The 17,811-nt window shown below is 42.9% G+C and overlaps 1 protein-coding gene across 13 annotated transcripts in view; it reads right to left on the bottom strand.

The window, feature by feature from the left end:
* PTPRU (protein tyrosine phosphatase receptor type U) overlaps positions 1-17,811 on the bottom strand; it is a 173,140-nt gene that overhangs the window by 19,569 nt on the left and 135,760 nt on the right. For 7 of the 13 annotated variants that reach the window (XM_060784674.2, XM_060784671.2, XM_060784669.2 and 4 more), the window contains 4 exons: positions 14,873-15,027; positions 10,836-10,971; positions 7,761-7,910; positions 1,648-1,821 (listed from right to left, as the gene is read on the bottom strand). In XM_060784674.2, the coding sequence (XP_060640657.2) occupies positions 1,648-1,821; positions 7,761-7,910; positions 10,836-10,971; positions 14,873-15,027 (615 nt within the window). Of the gene's footprint in view, positions 1-1,647; positions 1,825-7,760; positions 7,911-10,835; positions 10,972-14,872; positions 15,028-17,811 lie in introns of all 13 variants that reach the window. The other 6 variants (XM_060784673.2, XM_067473646.1, XM_060784664.2 and 3 more) reach the window with 1 other exon arrangement.

The following is a 17,811-nucleotide window of genomic DNA, read 5'->3' on the forward strand; positions in this document are numbered from 1 at the left end:
TTGTGAAAAAATATAGAATATTTGCCTCTGTTGAATGTCATTTTATTTTATTTTATTTTATTTAGTTTCTTAAAGTTCTTTTTTAAATTCTGTGCCCATCTTCCAATGCAGTAGCCAGGCTGACGTGTGCCTTTCACCTTAAGAACAGACAAGCATCCCGAGCTCTGAGGATGACCTGGGAAGGAATCCCACTGGAACATTGAAGCACCCCCAAATACCTGGGAGTCACTCTGGACCATGCTCTGACCTACAAGAAGCACTGCTTGACTATAAAGCAAAAAGTGGGCGCTAGAAACAATATCATATGAATCCCAACCGGCACAACCTGGGGATCACAACCAGACACAGTGAAGTCATCTGCCCTTGTGCTTTGCTACTCTGCTGCTGAGTATGTATGCCCAGTGTGGAAAACATTTCCCCATGTTAAAACAATGGATGTGGCTCTTAATGAGACATGCCAAATTTTTCACAGGATGTCTACACCCTACACCTCTAGAGAAATTATACTGTTTAGCTCATATTGCACCACTTGATATCCAAAGGGAAGTAGCAGCCAATAATGAAAGGACCAAGGCAGTGACATCTCTGGCCCATTCTTTGTTCGGATATCAGCCAGCAGGCCAATGCCTTAAGAAATAGCTGGAGGGAGGGCCAAAATTGGCTCAATCTGGTCTTAAAAATACACTTACATCATATGTAGTAATTTTATTGATTAGCCCTTAGGCCATATCACAATAAGAAACAGAACAACAAGGCCTGATAAGACCTGATCACACTCCACGTAGAAAGTTAAAATAAGACACTTATAATAATACAGTAAATACATATGATAAGACATGATAAAACTGATAAACTGATCAAGCTGAGTATATACATCATATTTCATTATCACCCCTACAATTTACCCCAATCAGCCCTACATATGTGGTTCTCAGACGCATTGTTTTGCTTAAGTACAGAGCTGTTTTATACGTTATTTTTGGGTCTTGGCCACACATAAAATATGTTGTTCTGATGTGAGAATCCCAATACATTGTCCGTTTGATATATGGACCAAGGTGGAAGTCTCTCACCTTTTGATACAATTTGCAATCAAACAATATGTGTGCCATATCCTCAATTTCAGGTGCCCTGAAGATACAACTCCATTCATTATAAGGGATGCTGTTAAATCTCCCGTATCTAACCATTGTCTCAAGCTGATCAAATCTGGCTCGCGTGAATACCTCCCTGAGATGTTTTGGTATTTGCATTTTTAGGTAATTAGCAGTTTGAAAGGTACATTTATATTGACTCAGCCATTTTAGGTTAGCAATCTTACTGAGGGTGGCTATATCTTTTTGTGCTTCTATATCCAAAATCCTTTGTATAGCACCCTTTCTTACTTGGTCATTTGAGGCGCAGGAGACGGGAAGCCCACAACTTCTTATATAATCTGTCAATGCAGGAGGTCGGTAGTTGGGATTTTATCTGTTCTAGTAGGCACAATTTTGGGAGTCTATCAGGCTCCATTACATTGATTTTACACCAGTAATTGTACGCTCTAAGTTTAGACTGTGCATTGATTGTATAGATTTCCAGTTCTGCTCTCACTGCAGCAGCAGAGGTCCTTTTATCTACTCCCAGTATACTTCTCAAGGCACTTACATCAGTTAAGGCTGCATTGATGTAATTGTTGCTTTCTCCATCCATAGAGATTAAGAAGGGGAGGCACCGGTCAGGAGGCAGCGCATCCATGCTGCGATTCTTTTCCCGGTTGCGTGGCAAAAGGGCGATGCTGTACTCCTCCATATCCAGGTGGGGAGTGACAGAATTCAGAGTCTGCTGGACGCAAAGAAACCAGGTTAGGCAGCATTTCATAATTCCATGGAGTGGAGAGATTAACAGAAGCTGCGGGTCAAGGTGAGCTCCTGCTGTTAGCCCTAGCTTCTGCCAACCTAGCAGTTCGAAAACATGCAATGTGAGTAGATGAATAGGTACTGCCTCAGCAGGAAGGTAAAAGGTGCCCATGTAGTCATGCTGGCAACACAACCTGGAGAGTCTTCAGACAACAGGTTCTGAGTATCCCTCGGGGAGATAGTGTGAAATATAAATAAAGTATATTATTATTATTATTATTATTATTATTATTATTATTATTACATATATGAATGGGCAAACTTCTTTTGCATTACTGGTGATAGCATGAGGCCCAGGCTGTTTTTAGGAAAGGTGATGACTTTTAGGAGGAGTGACAATAGAGGTGGCAGATTATGTTTTGCATGAAAAGTATTCCAGGTTTTTAATTCTTGTTTGACTTAGCCCTAAATATATCACAGGCAAATTCATCACCGAAGAGTTACTTGAGCCCAGAATATATGTTCCTAGTCACTTCTATTATTGTGAAGTGGTGGTGGTGGTGGAGGAGGAGGAGGAGGAGGAGGAAGAGGAAGAAGAGGAGGAGGAGGAGATAAAACATCATTGTATCCTGCCCTATCTATCTCCCCAATGGGGACTCAGGGCAGTTCACAACATACAGCAGCAAACATTCGATGCCATAAAGTGCCACCAAAAAAGCAAATAAACAAACTGTAAATCAAATAATAATATATTAGGCATCAACATCAGTTAATAGTGAAACATTACAGCAAATTAAGCATCACACAACTAAAAATTCACATTTTGATGAATAAATATTTAAAAACAAGACTTAAAAATTGAGTAACAAGCCATTTCCACATTCCATTCCATTTTGTTTGTGCCAGATGTTTTCTATGTCCTCTCTCTATGCTTGTGAGTGTAACAGGAAATGAAGAGTAACTCACTCTGTGGGTTTAATCCATCGATTGGCTAAAAATCCACCTGCAATCATATCACTGTTGCTAACTGCTGTGAAGATGGCTTTAATTTTTGCTATTACTCTGAAAGGCAGACATCCAAAACAACTTTCCATCAATAGCCCTGTCCATGTCTTACCAACAAAGAGATATAGATTCATTTGAGCTTGTTCACCTATCATAGTTTTCCTCCTCTCCTACTGCCTTCGACTTTACCAAGCATTATTGTCATTGCTAATTAATTAATTTTAAACTTTTATATCCCGATCTTCTCTACCTCTGCAGAGGGACTCAGACCGGGTTGCTTTTTGTAATGTAATTGGGTTGCTTTTTGTAATGTCCAAAATTCAATAGCCTTGGTCTAGCCGGAGTGGCTTCTATAGCTAGTTCAGGTATGATTTGCTCTTGAACCCATGTGCTGGTCATTTGAGCAGTCCTTCCATCACACTATAGAACTCTCCTCCAGAACCACATATCAAATGAGTTGATCATCTTCCTTTCTTCACTGCCTAGCTTTCACAATGATATGACATAGAAACTGGAAATACAATGACAACTCCTATCATGTATATTCCAATCATGAGACTAAATCCACCAGTTTTCCTGATGGTAAGGTGATGAGAGGTAAGGTGTGTTCAAATAGATACAGGTTAGCTGATGAATAGTAAAGAACCCTCAATACTTCAGACTAAAGAGATAGAGGTGGGCAATCATGCCTGCTTTAGAAGGCCATGATCCAAGAAACCAAATATGTCCTGATGAGACCATATTGAGGAGCCAGTTGTTTACCAATCTATCAATCCCCAGCCCACATTCTTCAACAAGAAGGAGCAAGTAAAGAGAGTATTGAACTTTTCATAAAAATATTGGAAAGAGTCTGTGGCCTAAGAAATTTTTGTTTACATAAGCTTTCTCAAACTGCAGCCCACTTCATCAATGCAGTCCATGAAAGCTGCAATGAAATAAAACGATTTGGTCTTTTAAGGTGATACAAGATGCTTTGTTGATGTTGCTGAAACAGATTGAAACAGCAAATCCGCTTGAAGTTGTTCACGGAGTTACATAGGGAAATAAGTATGTGCATCACTGATTGATAATGTGCCCCCAACCCCAAAGACAAAGAAACATAAAGAAAAAGACTGATAATATATGGCAAAATTAGAGAAATAGGACGTGATATTTTAAAATGGTAAAAGGCCACAATAATTTTTTTAAAAATCTTCCCTATACTGAGAGAGAATATTGGTACATCTAGCACAGAACTGTCTGCAATCACTGGGAGAGGGTGCTCAGGATTTAAAACAGGCATCTTTATAAATGCTACCAGGAACTGAATATGGTCCTGTTGAGAAGCAGGAAGTGCGAATTACTGCTGAGCTTGTAATTCAAATTATCTAACCACAAAATCACCTAACCACACAGACACACACACAAACAAGCAAGCAACAATAACAACTGAGAGCTGGAATAATGCAGAGGTCATGATGCTGGACTGGGAAGATCGATTTGTAGATAGACTGAAATATGGAACCATTATGGGGATAAAATGGAGAGGAAGAAATGATGGATTGTCCTTGCGCAAAGAAGACATGAAACAATTTACCAACGCCTGCTATTTCCTTGTTCTTCTTCTTGCTTCCAAGATAGCAAAAAATCTATTCTGAGCTCTGCTGCATAACTTGCTTTACTTTTTTTCCAGTCAGAGCACTGCTTTACTGTGGATTCAAAGCAGAATCTACAGTGTCTTCCAAAATAAAAAGACAGTGCATTCAGAGGTAATTGATCGAAAGACCCTTTGTGCTTTTCTTACTGCTTCCTCACACATAGAAGACATCAAAAACATTAGAATTGTAAAGTCATAGAATCATAGAACCATAGAGTTGGAAGAGACCTTGCGGGCCATCCAGTCCAATCCTCTGCCAAGAAGCAGGAAATCACATTCAAAGAATCCCCGACAGATGGCAAGCCCAGCCTCTGTTTAAAATCCTCCATAGAAGGAGCCTCCACCACACTTTGGGGCAGAGAGTTCCACCGATGAACAGCTCTCACAGTCAGAAAGTTCAGGTGGAATCTCCTTTCCTGCAGTTTGAAGCCATTGTTCCGCGTCCTAGTCTCCAAGCTTGCTCCCTCCTCCCTATGACTTTCCCTCACATATTTATACATGGCTATCATGTCTCCTCTCAGCCTTCTCTTCTGCAGGCTAAACATACACAGATCTCTAAGCCGCTCCTCGTAGGGCTTGTTCTTCAGACCCTTGATTATTTTAGTTGCCCTCCTCTGGACACATTCCAGCTTGTCAATATCTCTCTTGAGATATTGACAAGAGACTCCCTCCTGGGCACACAGAAAACTGGGCGAATTGGAAGGCGCTGAACAGACTGTGCTCTGGCACCACGAGATGCAGAGCCAACCTTAAGAAATGGGGCTACAAAGTGGAATCCACGACATGCAAGTGTGGAGAAGATCAAACCACTGACCACCTGCTGCAATGCAACCTGAGCCCTGCCACATGCACAATGGAGGACCTCCTTGCGGCAACACCAGAGGCACTCCAAGTGGCCAGATACTGGTCAAAGGACATTTAATCAATTACCAAGCATGGAACTTTGTGTTTTGTTTTGTTTGTTAAAAATGCAATGCAACTGTTTGGTCTGCCCCTGACACAATAAATAAATAAATAAATATCTCTCTTCAATTGTGGTGCCCAGAATGGGACACAGTATTCCAGGTGTGGTCTAACCAAGGCAGAATAGAGGGGTAGCATGACACTGGATCTAGACACTAGACTCTTATTGATGCAGGCCAAAATCCCATTGGCTTTTTAAGCTGCCATTTTGGCTCATCTCTCTAATTTTGAATTCTGCTCCTGTCTTCTGGAGTACTGGCTACCCCTCCCAATTTGGTGTCATCTGCAAACTTGATCATGCCTTCTAACCCTTTATCTAAGTCATTAATAAAGGTTTTGAACAGGACCGGGCCCAGGACAGAACCCTGCGGCACTCCACTCATCACTTCTTTCCAGTATGAAGAGGAAGCATTGGTGAGGATCCTCTGGGTTTGTTCACATAACCAATTACAGATCCACCTCACCGTAGTTTTGCCTAGCCCACATTGGACTAGTTTGTTTGCCAGAAGGTCAGGGGGGACCTTGTCGAAGGCCTTACCGAAAACCAGGTACGCTACATCCAAGGCATTCCCCGCATCTACCCAGCTTCTAACTCTATCGAAAAAAGAGATCAGATTAGTCTGGCATGACTTGTTTTTGATAAATCCGTGTTGACTATTAGCGATGTCTGCATTTGTTTCTAAGTGTTTGCAGACCACTTCCTTAACAATCTTTTCCAGAATCTTGCCTGGTATCGACGTGAGGCTGACCGGACGGTAATTGTTTGAGTTATCCTTTTTTCCCTTCTTGAAGATTGGGACCACATTTGTCCTTCTCCAATCTGCTCGAACTTCTCCCATTCTCTAAGAACTCTCAAAGATGATTGCCAGAGGTTCTGAAATGACTCCCACTAGTTCCTTCAATACTCTTGGGTGTAGTTGATCTGGTCCTGGGGACTTGAACTCATTTAGAGCGGCCAGGTATTCCTGGTCAACTTGTTTCCCTATTTGCGGTTGAATTTCCCCTATTCCTTCATCTATTCCATGTTGCTGAGGTTGAGGATGGCTTTCTTTTTGTGAGAAGACTGAGGAAAAGAAAGCATTAAGTAGTTCTGCCTTTTCTCTATCCTCTGTCAACATTTCCCCATCTTCTCCTCGAAGAGGCCCTTTCGCCTCCTTGTTCTTCCTTTTTCTACTGATGTAAGCAAGGAAGCCCTTTTTATTGTTTTTAATGCCCTGGCAAGTTTGAGGTCATTTTGCGCTTTAACCTTGCGAACCTTCTCCCTACAGGAGTTGGTTATTCGTTTGATTTCTTCTTTGGTGATTTCTCCCATTTTCCAATCATAGAGTTTGGCAGTGGGACTAAAGTTTGGCAATGCTTAAGCCCAATGGATCAGGCTTTAGTACAGCGGGTTAACTGCCAGCTGCAGAAAATTGCGCCAATCGAAAGGTTGACAGTTCAAGCCTGGGTCGTGGTGAGCTCCTGGCCATCAGCCCATCTTCTGCCCACCTAGCAGATCGAAAACAGCGATGGGAGCAGATAATTGGCAGGGAGGTAATAAAAGGCACCTATGTGGACATGCCTAACGGGAGATCATTTACGGACAACAAAAAGCTTTTCAGCATGGAAGATAGAGTGACAGCACCCCGCCCCTCCCCAGGCCAGAATCGATCACAGCCTCCAGATGCTGGAGATGGAAAAAGATGGGGAAAGCCTATACCTATTTTTATATATTTTCTGTCCTTGTCACTTGTATAACGGCACTGAATATGTGTTCTGTAATCAGCCAAGTCCCTTTGGGGGAGATAGAGTGGAATATAAATAAAGTATATTATTATCATTATCATTATTATTGACACAAAAGCACAGTATGTCACAGCAAACAAGATCTATATTATTATTATTATTTGGATTTGGTAGATGCCCAGAGATGTCAAGCCTTGATTCCAGGCCTGCAAATATGGTCATTTTCTTGGTTAGCTCACATAACATGAAAGGGTAGAGATTTGAGAGCTGCACAGTCTTTATAATAATAACTTTATTCTTATATCCTGCTACCATATCTCCGAAGGGACTCAGGGCGGCTTACACATGGGACAGTACTGCAGCTCAATACTGGAAAAAGTTTTAAACACTGGCAAGTCATACAGTTGATGCCCTTGACTGGAAATAAGGTTAGATCTCAACCCAAGTGGATGTCCCTAACTATCCTGTAAACCATATGCCAGTTACCATATAAGGCTTTTTCTGCTTTTCTTTTGCCTCAACGGGCTCATCATAAATGTACACACTGGATTATTTCCTAGATTTAGAAGAACTCCCAGCTTTCATTCCCTCACCTGGAACTCTTCCCTCAGCTGTGACGAGTTGCTCTGTGGATCTATCCTAACCATTTCTTTGAATGTGGATCTGAATTCACCAATAGGGATACTGGTTTCTCCACACAGGCAAGCCTCCAAGATTGCATCATGGATGAAGACATATTGCTCCTTTACCAGAAGTGGAAAAAAAAAACACATCGAAGCATTAGGTACATATTTTTTTCAAGAAAATGTGTTTTAAAATATCAACAAATCTTAGTACCATTGTTTGTTAATAATAAAAGGTTACAGTTTCCTTATAATAATTAGAAAGAAAGAAAAATAGCCTTGGCTATTGGTGCTCGTTAAAAACTCCACTGTAATTCATGCAATAACTTCACAGTGGTCTTAAAATTAGTGGATTTTTCAGCTTTAGTGGAGTTGCAAACAGCAATCAACTTTAAGGTGAATCGGAACATGTCACATTGCAATAAATAATGTGCAGTAAATAGCAATCGTTGCAATAATAAAGTGCAAATTTAAACCAAACAAGAGTGCCGGATTCAATAAGTTTTAAACGGTACAGAGACATGAATTTGAGGAGTCAGATCAGAGGACCGAGGTAGAGGATAGTGTGATAAAAGGCTGTATTGGCTGAAGCTCAAGCATCCATTCTATAGTGAGAGATAAAAGTCAATGGATTTGACCAAGTGGCAGCTCAACAAATTGAGTCCAGAGGGACCTCATGGAGCAATGCTGTAGAACTTGCCACGGCATGGGGCGGTTGTGGTTGGGTGGGTCTCTCTGGGTTGATTGGGAACAGAGTTTGATAAGAGCAGCCACCCATCAAGGTAGTCGTTATGTCAATACCAGTTTGCCAAGTCCATGATTGGCAAACCAAACAGTCTTCATCAGAAAGCTTGGCAAAAAAGGGGGCAGCCTTTTCCAATAAAAAGTCCTGGTAGGCTCCCATACATGCCGTGTAGTTTGCCATTCAAACCAGTAAGGCGACTCCTGAATAAAGCTTTTGACCAACCAAGTTGAACTTCTTACCTTCCCTGTCTGTAGGTTTGATGAGGAATGGGAGGCTTCCATAATGATCCAGTTGGGGAGAGGGGCCAGAGAGGGGCCTTAATAACACTTCAGGAGGCAATGGAGAAAAGGAAGGAATGCCACTGATGGGGCCTGGTTCTAGAGTGGATCATCCACTGTATCCAAGGTCTGTTTGATTTTGAGGCTGAGAACTGCTGCCATGCAAAAGACTTGCTCTTTACATCCGTGGAGCTTATTCATCAGGGAGAGTGGCTCAAAGGTAGAGACATTCTGGGGAAATGTCCATGTTGACCAATATTACTGAGGCCACGGACTCAACATTGACAGATCCAGAGGAGTAAGTTCAGAAGAAACTGAGGTGGTGGAGATGGAGGAGGTCTTGCCTTCTGTAGTGAAGCCCTTCTGGGAGGAGATACCGGAGGCCAGGAAGGAGAAAGCAAGGGCTGAGAGTGTGGTGAGCAGAATATCAATTCTGCACTGTGCTATGATGCCTCTTAGTGGTGCCTGACTGAGGAAAGAGCTCTTGATGGCAAGATCCTTCCAGAGGGGCACGGATGGGGACTGGACCCTGGAAGACCACCTGCTCTGAGGCTCAAGGGGAGTCTAGAACCTCTCCATCTGAGAGCACGGAGTAGTCTCACATGAGTTCTGGCAACACTTGGGTAGAGGGTGGCTACCCACCATCTGGAGCTTGGCAGGGAGGACTGAAGCAGAGCCTGCAGGTGGCTGTCCTCAGAGGAAGAGGAAAGCAACAATAGGCTCCTTCTTTGGTCAGAGTTCTGCTTCATAAGCCATGTCACAATTTGGGGAAATGGAAGACCTTATGGATTTGCCCTTTTCCACCCGTGCCCATTTGCTTCTTCAAGGGAAGATTTGAGGGTGATCCCCACTGAAGATGAGGATGCGGGCCTGCTAAGATCAATGGGTGGACATCTGTGTTGGGAGGTAAAGGGGTGCCTGGTGGGTCTGGTACTGGGGCGACTTTCAAAGGCTTTCATGGCCAGAATCACTAGATTGCTATGAGTTTTTCGGGCTGTTTAGCCATGTTCCAGCAGCATTCTCTCCTGACATTTCGCCTGCATCTGTGGCAAACATTCTCAGAGGATCTGTTAACAATGAAGCAAGTGGACTGCTTGGGAGGTGTTAACCTGTGGAATAATGACCAAGGTGGGAGAAAGAAGAGAACTCCAGGAAGCAATCAATGGCCAGTTAACACCTCCCAAGCAGAGGATGCCTCCAGGCAACAGAGGCCAGACTACCTCTATGCAGATAACTTCACTGATTGACTTTGCAGCTGCAAGACTACTCAATGCTATTCAAACTTGCTAACTGCAACATTCATACTGGCTTTAAACTGACAAGGGTTCTTTTCCTACCTTGGACATTATTCCACAGGTATATACACACCTGCCAACAGAACCTCTGAAGATACCATTAGCCGCAGATGCAGGCAAAACGCCAGGAAAGAAGGCTGCTGAACATGGCCAGACAGCCCAGAAAACTCACAGCAACCCAGTAAAGGAGTCTTCTCTGTCTTTCTCTTTGAGGCAACTGAGGGTGTTGAAGTGGCTTTCGAACTTGTGCTTGGTGCCACAGAAGCAGAAGCAGGCTTAAGTACTGACTGTAAAGCATTGCATGCAGCCTGGCTTACCTGTTCTTCCTGGCCCCATATGTCCTTCTCCGAGGCAGCTGGAGTGGCCGTCGGAGTCAGGCTTTTTCGCATTGCACTGAGTGCAGCAAAATGAAGAAAGGCAGATGTGTATATGATGTTGATGTATAATGTTTTTAATTATTTTTTACTGTTTTAAATGTAATTTTTGAGTGTTTATATGTTGATAGCATCATATGATGCTTGTGTGAGACCGCCCTGAGTCCCCCTTCAGGAGGAGAAGGGCGGGGTAGAAATGCATGAAATAAATAATAACCCCAATCACCAGGGTGATAGTTTGCCAAAGTTATAAATTGTAAACTTGTTATTAAATATTTAATAATATCAATATTAATATCCACAGACCACTCCTTTTCTAATCCTGCCACAAATAATATAATGACCAAACTCACCTCAGTCTGAATCATGTTGATTCTCCTTGAGCACAGCGTCTTCACGCAATTGTAAATATCCACAACGCCCTCACATTCGGCCATATCCAGCATCACATCCAGAACAATGTAGCAGCCTGTCCTCCCAGTCCCAGCACTAGGGGCAGTTGGAGATGAAAGAGAAAGAAGACCAACCTTTGAGTTTTATTCATTGTTTCTTTTTGAAACATTTTTATTTACCCACACAATTTACACCCCAGAACTGAACATGGATCTAACTACGACTGGAAATCTGGAATGCAGGGCAGGCCACAAAAGGTGTGTTCCAAAAGGGAGAAAAGAAGGCCACTTCTGTAGTGGCCAGGCATGCCCTCGTGTCTTTCAAACTTCAACTGCACTGGTCCTTGAGCTGACAGATCTGGCTAGGGTGGTACATCAAATACAGTTAATAATAATATATGTCTTAGTTACATCCTATTTGGATCACTGTCATACTTGAGTCTGTGTTTGATAAGCTTTTGCAAACTTCAGTTTCACCTCAAAATGTAGTCAATTTTTTGGGTTTTTTTTTTTTGTCGTGACAGGAGCGACTTGAGAGGACATCCAACCCCAAATTGGGAAACAAGTCGTCCAGGAATACCTGGTTGCTCTAAATGAGTTCAAGTCCCCAGGGCCGGATCAACTACACCCAAGAGTACTGAAGGAACTAGTGGAAGTCATTTCGGAACCATTGGCAATAATCTTTGAGAGTTCTTGGAGAACGGGAGAAGTTCCAGCAGATTGGAGGAGGGCCAATGTGGTCCCAATCTTCAAGAAGGGAAAAAAGGATGACCCAAACAACTACCGTCTGGTCAGCCTCACGTCGATACCAGGCAAGATTCTGGAAAAGATTGTTAAGGAAGTGGTCTGCAAACACTTAGAAACAAATGCGGTCCTCGCTAATAGTCAACATGGATTTATCAAAAACAAGTCATGCCAGACTAATCTGATCTCTTTTTTCGATAGAGTTACAAGCTGGGTAGTTACAAGCATTGGTGAGCACCCTCTGGGTTTGTCCATTTAACCAATTACAGATCCACCTCACCGTAGTTTTGCCTAGCCCGCATTGGACTAGTTTCCTTGCCAGAAGGTCATGGGGGACCTTGTCGAAGGCCCTACTGAAATCCAGGTATGCTACATCCACAGCATTCCCCACAAGGCCTTCAACAAGGTCCCCCATGACCTTCTGGCAAACAAACTAGTCCAATGTGGGCTAGGCAAAACTACGGTGAGGTGGATCTGTAATTGGTTAAATGGACTAACCCAGAGGGTGCTCACCAATGCTTCCTCTTCATCCTGGAAAGAAGTGACAAGTGGAGTGCCATGGGGTTCCGTCCTGGGCCCGGTCCTGTTCAACATCTTTATTAATGACTTAGATGAACGGCTAGAAGGCAGGATAATCAAGTTTGCAGACGACACCAAATTGGGAGGGATAGCCAATACTCCAGAGGACAGGAGCAGGATTCAAAATGATCTTGACAGATTAGAGAGATGGGCCAAAACTAACAAAATGAAGTTCAACAGTGACAAATGCAAGATACTCCACTTAGGCTGCCGATCAGCTTCCGGGCACAATTCAAAGTGCTGGTTTTGACCTATAAAGCCCTAAACGGCTCTGGCCCAGTTTACCTGTCTGAACGGATTCTCCCCTATGAACCACCGAGGCTATTAAGATCTTCCCAGGGGGCCCTCCTCTCGGTCCCACCACCCTCACAGTCACGGTTGGTGGGGACGAGAGACAGGGTCTTCTCGGTGGTGGCTCCCCGGCTTTGGAACTCCCTCCCACTAGAGGTTAGATCTGCCCCCTCCCTCCTGACGTTCAGGAAATCACTAAAAACCTGGCTCTGGAATGTGGCATTCGAGGACTGAACCTAGAACCTTCGAACCTACGAACACGACTATGACTGACTGGATTGACGATTTGGCATAGGAAACTGTAATGATGTAATGATAATGATGATGTTTTTATTGTACTGTGTTGTACTATTTTAATACCTGTGGTTTTTATATGATTATACTTTATATATGCTGTAAACCGACCCGAGTCCCTCGTCGAGGTTGAAAAGGCCGGTATAGAAAACCTCTAAATAAATATAAATATAAATAGGCAGAAAAAATGAAATGCAAAGATACAGAATGGGGGACGATGAGACCTGGCTCGAGAGCAGTATGTGTGAAAAAGACCTTGGAGTCCTCGTGGACAACAAGTTAAACATGAGCCAACAATGTGATGTGGCAGCAAAAAAAGCCAATTGGATTTTGGCCTGCATCAATAGGAGCATAGTGTCTAGATCTAAGGAAGTAATGCTACCCCTCTATTCTGCTTTGGTTAGACCACATCTGGAATATTGTGTCCAATTCTGGGCACCACAATTGAAGAGAAATATTGACAAGCTGGAATGTGTCCAGAGGAGGGCGACTAAAATGATCAAGGGTCTGGAGAACAAGCCCTATGAGGAGCGGCTTAAGGAGCTGGGCATGTTTAGCCTGAAGAAGAGAAGGCTGAGAGGAGACGAAGGCCACGAAGAGGGTTTGGTCCTGAGCCCAGTTCTGTTCAACGTCTTTATTAATGACTTGGATGGAGGTTTAGTAGGTGAGCTTCTTATAAAGTTCGCAGATGGGACCAAACTGGGAGGGAGAGCAAATACTCCAAAGGGCAGGATCAAGATTCAAAATTATCTCAACAGATTAGAGTCAATTGGCCAAAACTCATAAAATTAATCTCAAGAAGGACAAATGTAAGATACTCCACTTAGGCAGAAAAAAGGAACTGCAAAGATACAGGATGGGGGACGCCTGGCTCCACAACAGTCCATGTGATAAAGATCTTTGAGTTTTAATAGACAAGTTGAGGATGAGCAAACAATGTGATGCAGCAGCTGAAAAAGCCAATGAGATTCTGGACTGCATCCAAAGGAGTCTAGTGTCTAGATCAGGGGTCCTCAAACTTTTTAAGTGGAGGGCTGGTTCATGGTTCTTCAGACTGTTGGGGGGGCAAACTATACTTTGGAAAAAGATGAACCGATTCCTATTCACACTGCACATATCCTATTTGTAATGCAAAACAAACAAACATGAAAGACAAAACAATATTTAAAATTTAGAACATAAACTTACCCATCTTTTAATGGGAAGCGTGGGCCTACTTTTGGATGATGAAATAGACAAGTTAATTAGAATTGTTGTTGTGTGCCTTCAAGTCATTTCAGACTTAGGGCTAACCTGAGTCTAAAGTTTAGGGCAGGAGCCAGGTGAATGCCCTTGGAGGGCCGCATCCGGTCCATGGGCTTTAGTTTGGGGACCCCTGGTCTAGATCGAGGGAAGTCATGGTGCCTCTCTATGCTGTTTTGGTCAGAGCTCTTCACCTGGAATATCACTGTGTCCAATTGTGAGCCCCACAGTTTAAAAGAGAGTTTGACTCTAAGCTGGAAGGAGTCCAGAGGAAGAGAGAGACTCAAAGGATTAAAGGCCTGGAGATCATGAATAATCCCTCTGAGGAGTGGCTTAAAGAACTGGATGCGTTGAGTCTGCAGAAAAGAAGGTTGAAAGGAGACATGTACTTATATAAATATCTGAAAGGATGCCCAAAGGAAGAGGGAGAAGGCTTCCTTCCTGCTGCCCTGGAAACTCAATGGAGCCAGGGCTTCAAATGACAGTGAAGGAGATTCCATTGAATATTAGGGAGAACTTCCTGACTATAAGAAGAGCTGTTCAGCAGTGGAACTCTCTGCCTCAGAGTCTGGTGGAAGTTCCTTCCTTTGAAGCTTTTAAACAGAGGCTGGGTAGTCATCTGTCAGGGGTGCTTTGATTGGACTTTTCCTGCATGAAGGCAGAAGGGGGTTGGACTAGATGGCCCATGTGGTCTTTTCCAAGTCTACTATTCTATGATTTACAAATTTGTACCATGGGCTGAGGATTCTGATTCCATTTATGCATAGTTTTGCTCATAGCTGTAATTAAAAAGTGATGATTATTGCTACCGTTACAATAAACTGTAGGGTAGTATGCTTGATTGTTACCTGCAATGAATAACAATAGGTCCTGCATCAGGAGGCGTAGAAGCCTTCACCCTGCGAATGAATGCCAGGAGCCCCGTCGCATGGTAAGGCACCCCGTGTTCAGGCCAGGATGTGAAGTGAAACTGCTTGACTTCATGCCTTGCTGAGTAGCCCCTCTGAAAAAAAATATGGGAAGTTGGTGGGAAAGACATAGCATAGCCTGCATCCATTTCTGCAGAGAGATGGAGGCCAATGTTTCTGGAATTTCCATTTTTGGTTTTCGGTTTGGAAAAGGAAGCATAGTGTTACATGCTATGAACAATATTCCTGCTTCTTGGCAGTGGGTTGGACTGGATGGCCCATGAGGTCTCTTCCAACTCTATGACTCTATGATTCTATCTCTTTTCTTTATAGTGCCATTGCTTTTTGTTCCTTTTTCCTTTACTTCTATAAACTATAACTATAAAATACATGGTGAGGCAGCATAACTTCCTTTTTTCAAAACTTAATAAAACCCATTGTATGAATCAGAAATTTTTATTTTTTTTATAATGTAGGCACATACCTAAAGTTTTGTTTTACATAGTTTTGAAGATCAAATTAGGTAGGTGACATTCCCCATTCTCCATACACTGAGTAAACCAGTTTCTGGCGTTTGTCATGACTCTTGCCAGCATGTTGGCAATTTCTTCCTGGATGTTGGTCTTCAAATCTTGGACAGTTCACATAAACATGGGATTTCAAAAAACCCCATAGAAAAAAATCACAAGGGGCCAAATCTGGAGAGTGGGTCGGCCACTCCAAATCTGCTGGAAAAGTAGGCCTCAATGACAAAATCATGCTTCTCACTGTTCCAACGGATGATGGCAACTGTGTAGGGACAAAACTGTGTAAGGACAAAACTTTATACTCCCGCTTCTTGAACAATACCACTAGCGCTCCGCTACATCTTCAACCGACTTTTAAAAAAGGAAGTTATGCTGGCTCACCCTGTATATGAAGTAGAAAGTGTGTATGCACATTGGCAAAAATCACCATTTTCACAATCTGAAGGAAAGATCAAACACATTCCGTATCTTGGGAAGTCTGACTTGGCCACAGTAGTCCACGCTCTGGTTACATCCCGCCTAGATTACTGCAACGCTCTCTACGTGGGGTTGCCTTTGAAGATGGCCCGGAAGCTCCAACTGGTCCAACGTGCGGCAGCCATGATATTAACAGGAGCGGGACGCAGGGAGCATACAACCCCCCTATACCAGCTCCACTGGCTGCCAATCTGCTACCGGGCTCAATTCAAGGTGCTGGCATTGGCCTATAAAGCCCTAAACGGTTCCGGCCCAAAATACCTAACTGACCGCCTCTCGGCCTATGAGCCCACGAGGACTTTGAGATCATCCGGGGAGGCCCTGCTCTCGATCCCGCCTGCATCACAGGCACGGCTGGCGGGGACGAGAGACAGGGCCTTCTCGGTGGTGGCTCCTCGGCTGTGGAACACCCTTCCCGTGGACATCAGGCTAGCCCCCTCCTTGTTAATATTCCGCAGGAAGTTAAAGACCTGGCTATTTAAGAAGGCATTTGATCAAGAAATGCAATGACTGGTAATTGACCATAGGAATGGAACAACGGAAATGATATCGGATTGTAGCTTGACGATGAGACGATTCGGAATGTAGTAGAAATTTTGTAGTAATGTTGTTGTTTTGATAAGATGCTTTTTATGATAATGATGAACTGTGGATTATTTTGCACTATGCTTTGTAAATTGCACTTGTTTTTCCATGTTGTACACCGCAATGAGTCGCCCTTGGTCTGAGAATTGCGGTATATAAGCGCAGTAAATAAATAAATAAATAAACTAGGCAACACTCTCAGAATTAAGCTGCACTTGCATGCTTTTGCAGTGTACACAGCCAGAGGTTCTATGGAGGAGAATCCTGTCTCTCCAGTAAGGGAGCACATTAAAGCATCACCACAAATACCAGTTTTTACCTGTGATGACACACAGCACAAAGTAAGCCTACAATATGTTGCTCTTGTTAAACAGTAGCAATAGTGGAACACTGCCTAAAAACATCCACCTTGACTTTCATCCCAGAAAATATATGTTCCCATTCGGATGCTTCTCCATATGAACCAAAATAGTTCTGGGGAAGACACCTGGCAAATCTAACCTACTTCAGCAATATGTATGTGGGGCCAGGCTGTAGCACAGCTGGTAAACCACCACTAGCAATAGATCACTGCCAACTGGAAGGTGGCAAGTTCGAAGTCAGAATGAGCACCTGACTCTTAAAGCCTAGCTTCAAAAACAGCTGAGCTGTGAGTAGAGAAATTAGCGACTGCTTAAATTAGGGAGATATTTTACGACACCATAAAAATGCCAGCAATCAAATAACAAGGAGGAAATAAATCAAAATGACTCAACATCACAGTGAATGAAGCAACAGCACCCCCTTGTGGCTGGAATCGAGCATAACCTCCAGGCACTGAAGTTGGAAATGTCAAAATACCTCTGTCTGTCTGTCTTGTATGCCTAAAAATGGCATTGCTTGCCATGTATGTGTGCTTTGTGATCCCCTTCGGGGTGAGAAGGGCAGAATATAAATACTGTAATATATATATGGTGGACCATAAAATATTATTCTTATACAAAAATGTGACTTAATTTCAATGTGACTTTTCATGAAAATTTATACTGACAGAAAACATGATGGGACTGATTTTGGATTCAGAGTATGTAAGCCGAGCATATACCAGACATAGATCCATCTGCAACATTTCTGCCCAGTCATGGAATAATAATAAGGAAGCCTTATATTATTATTATTATTATTATTATTATTATTATTATTATTATTATTAGTCTTCAACAATAGAATAAGGATGACCTTATACATGAGTAGTACCTCATGTTCTTAAATGCATAGCAGAATAGAAAATTAGAAGGTATGGGCTGAGAT

This window comes from Anolis sagrei, chromosome X (assembly GCF_037176765.1).
Source record: "Anolis sagrei isolate rAnoSag1 chromosome X, rAnoSag1.mat, whole genome shotgun sequence".
NCBI lineage: Eukaryota > Metazoa > Chordata > Lepidosauria > Squamata > Dactyloidae > Anolis > Anolis sagrei.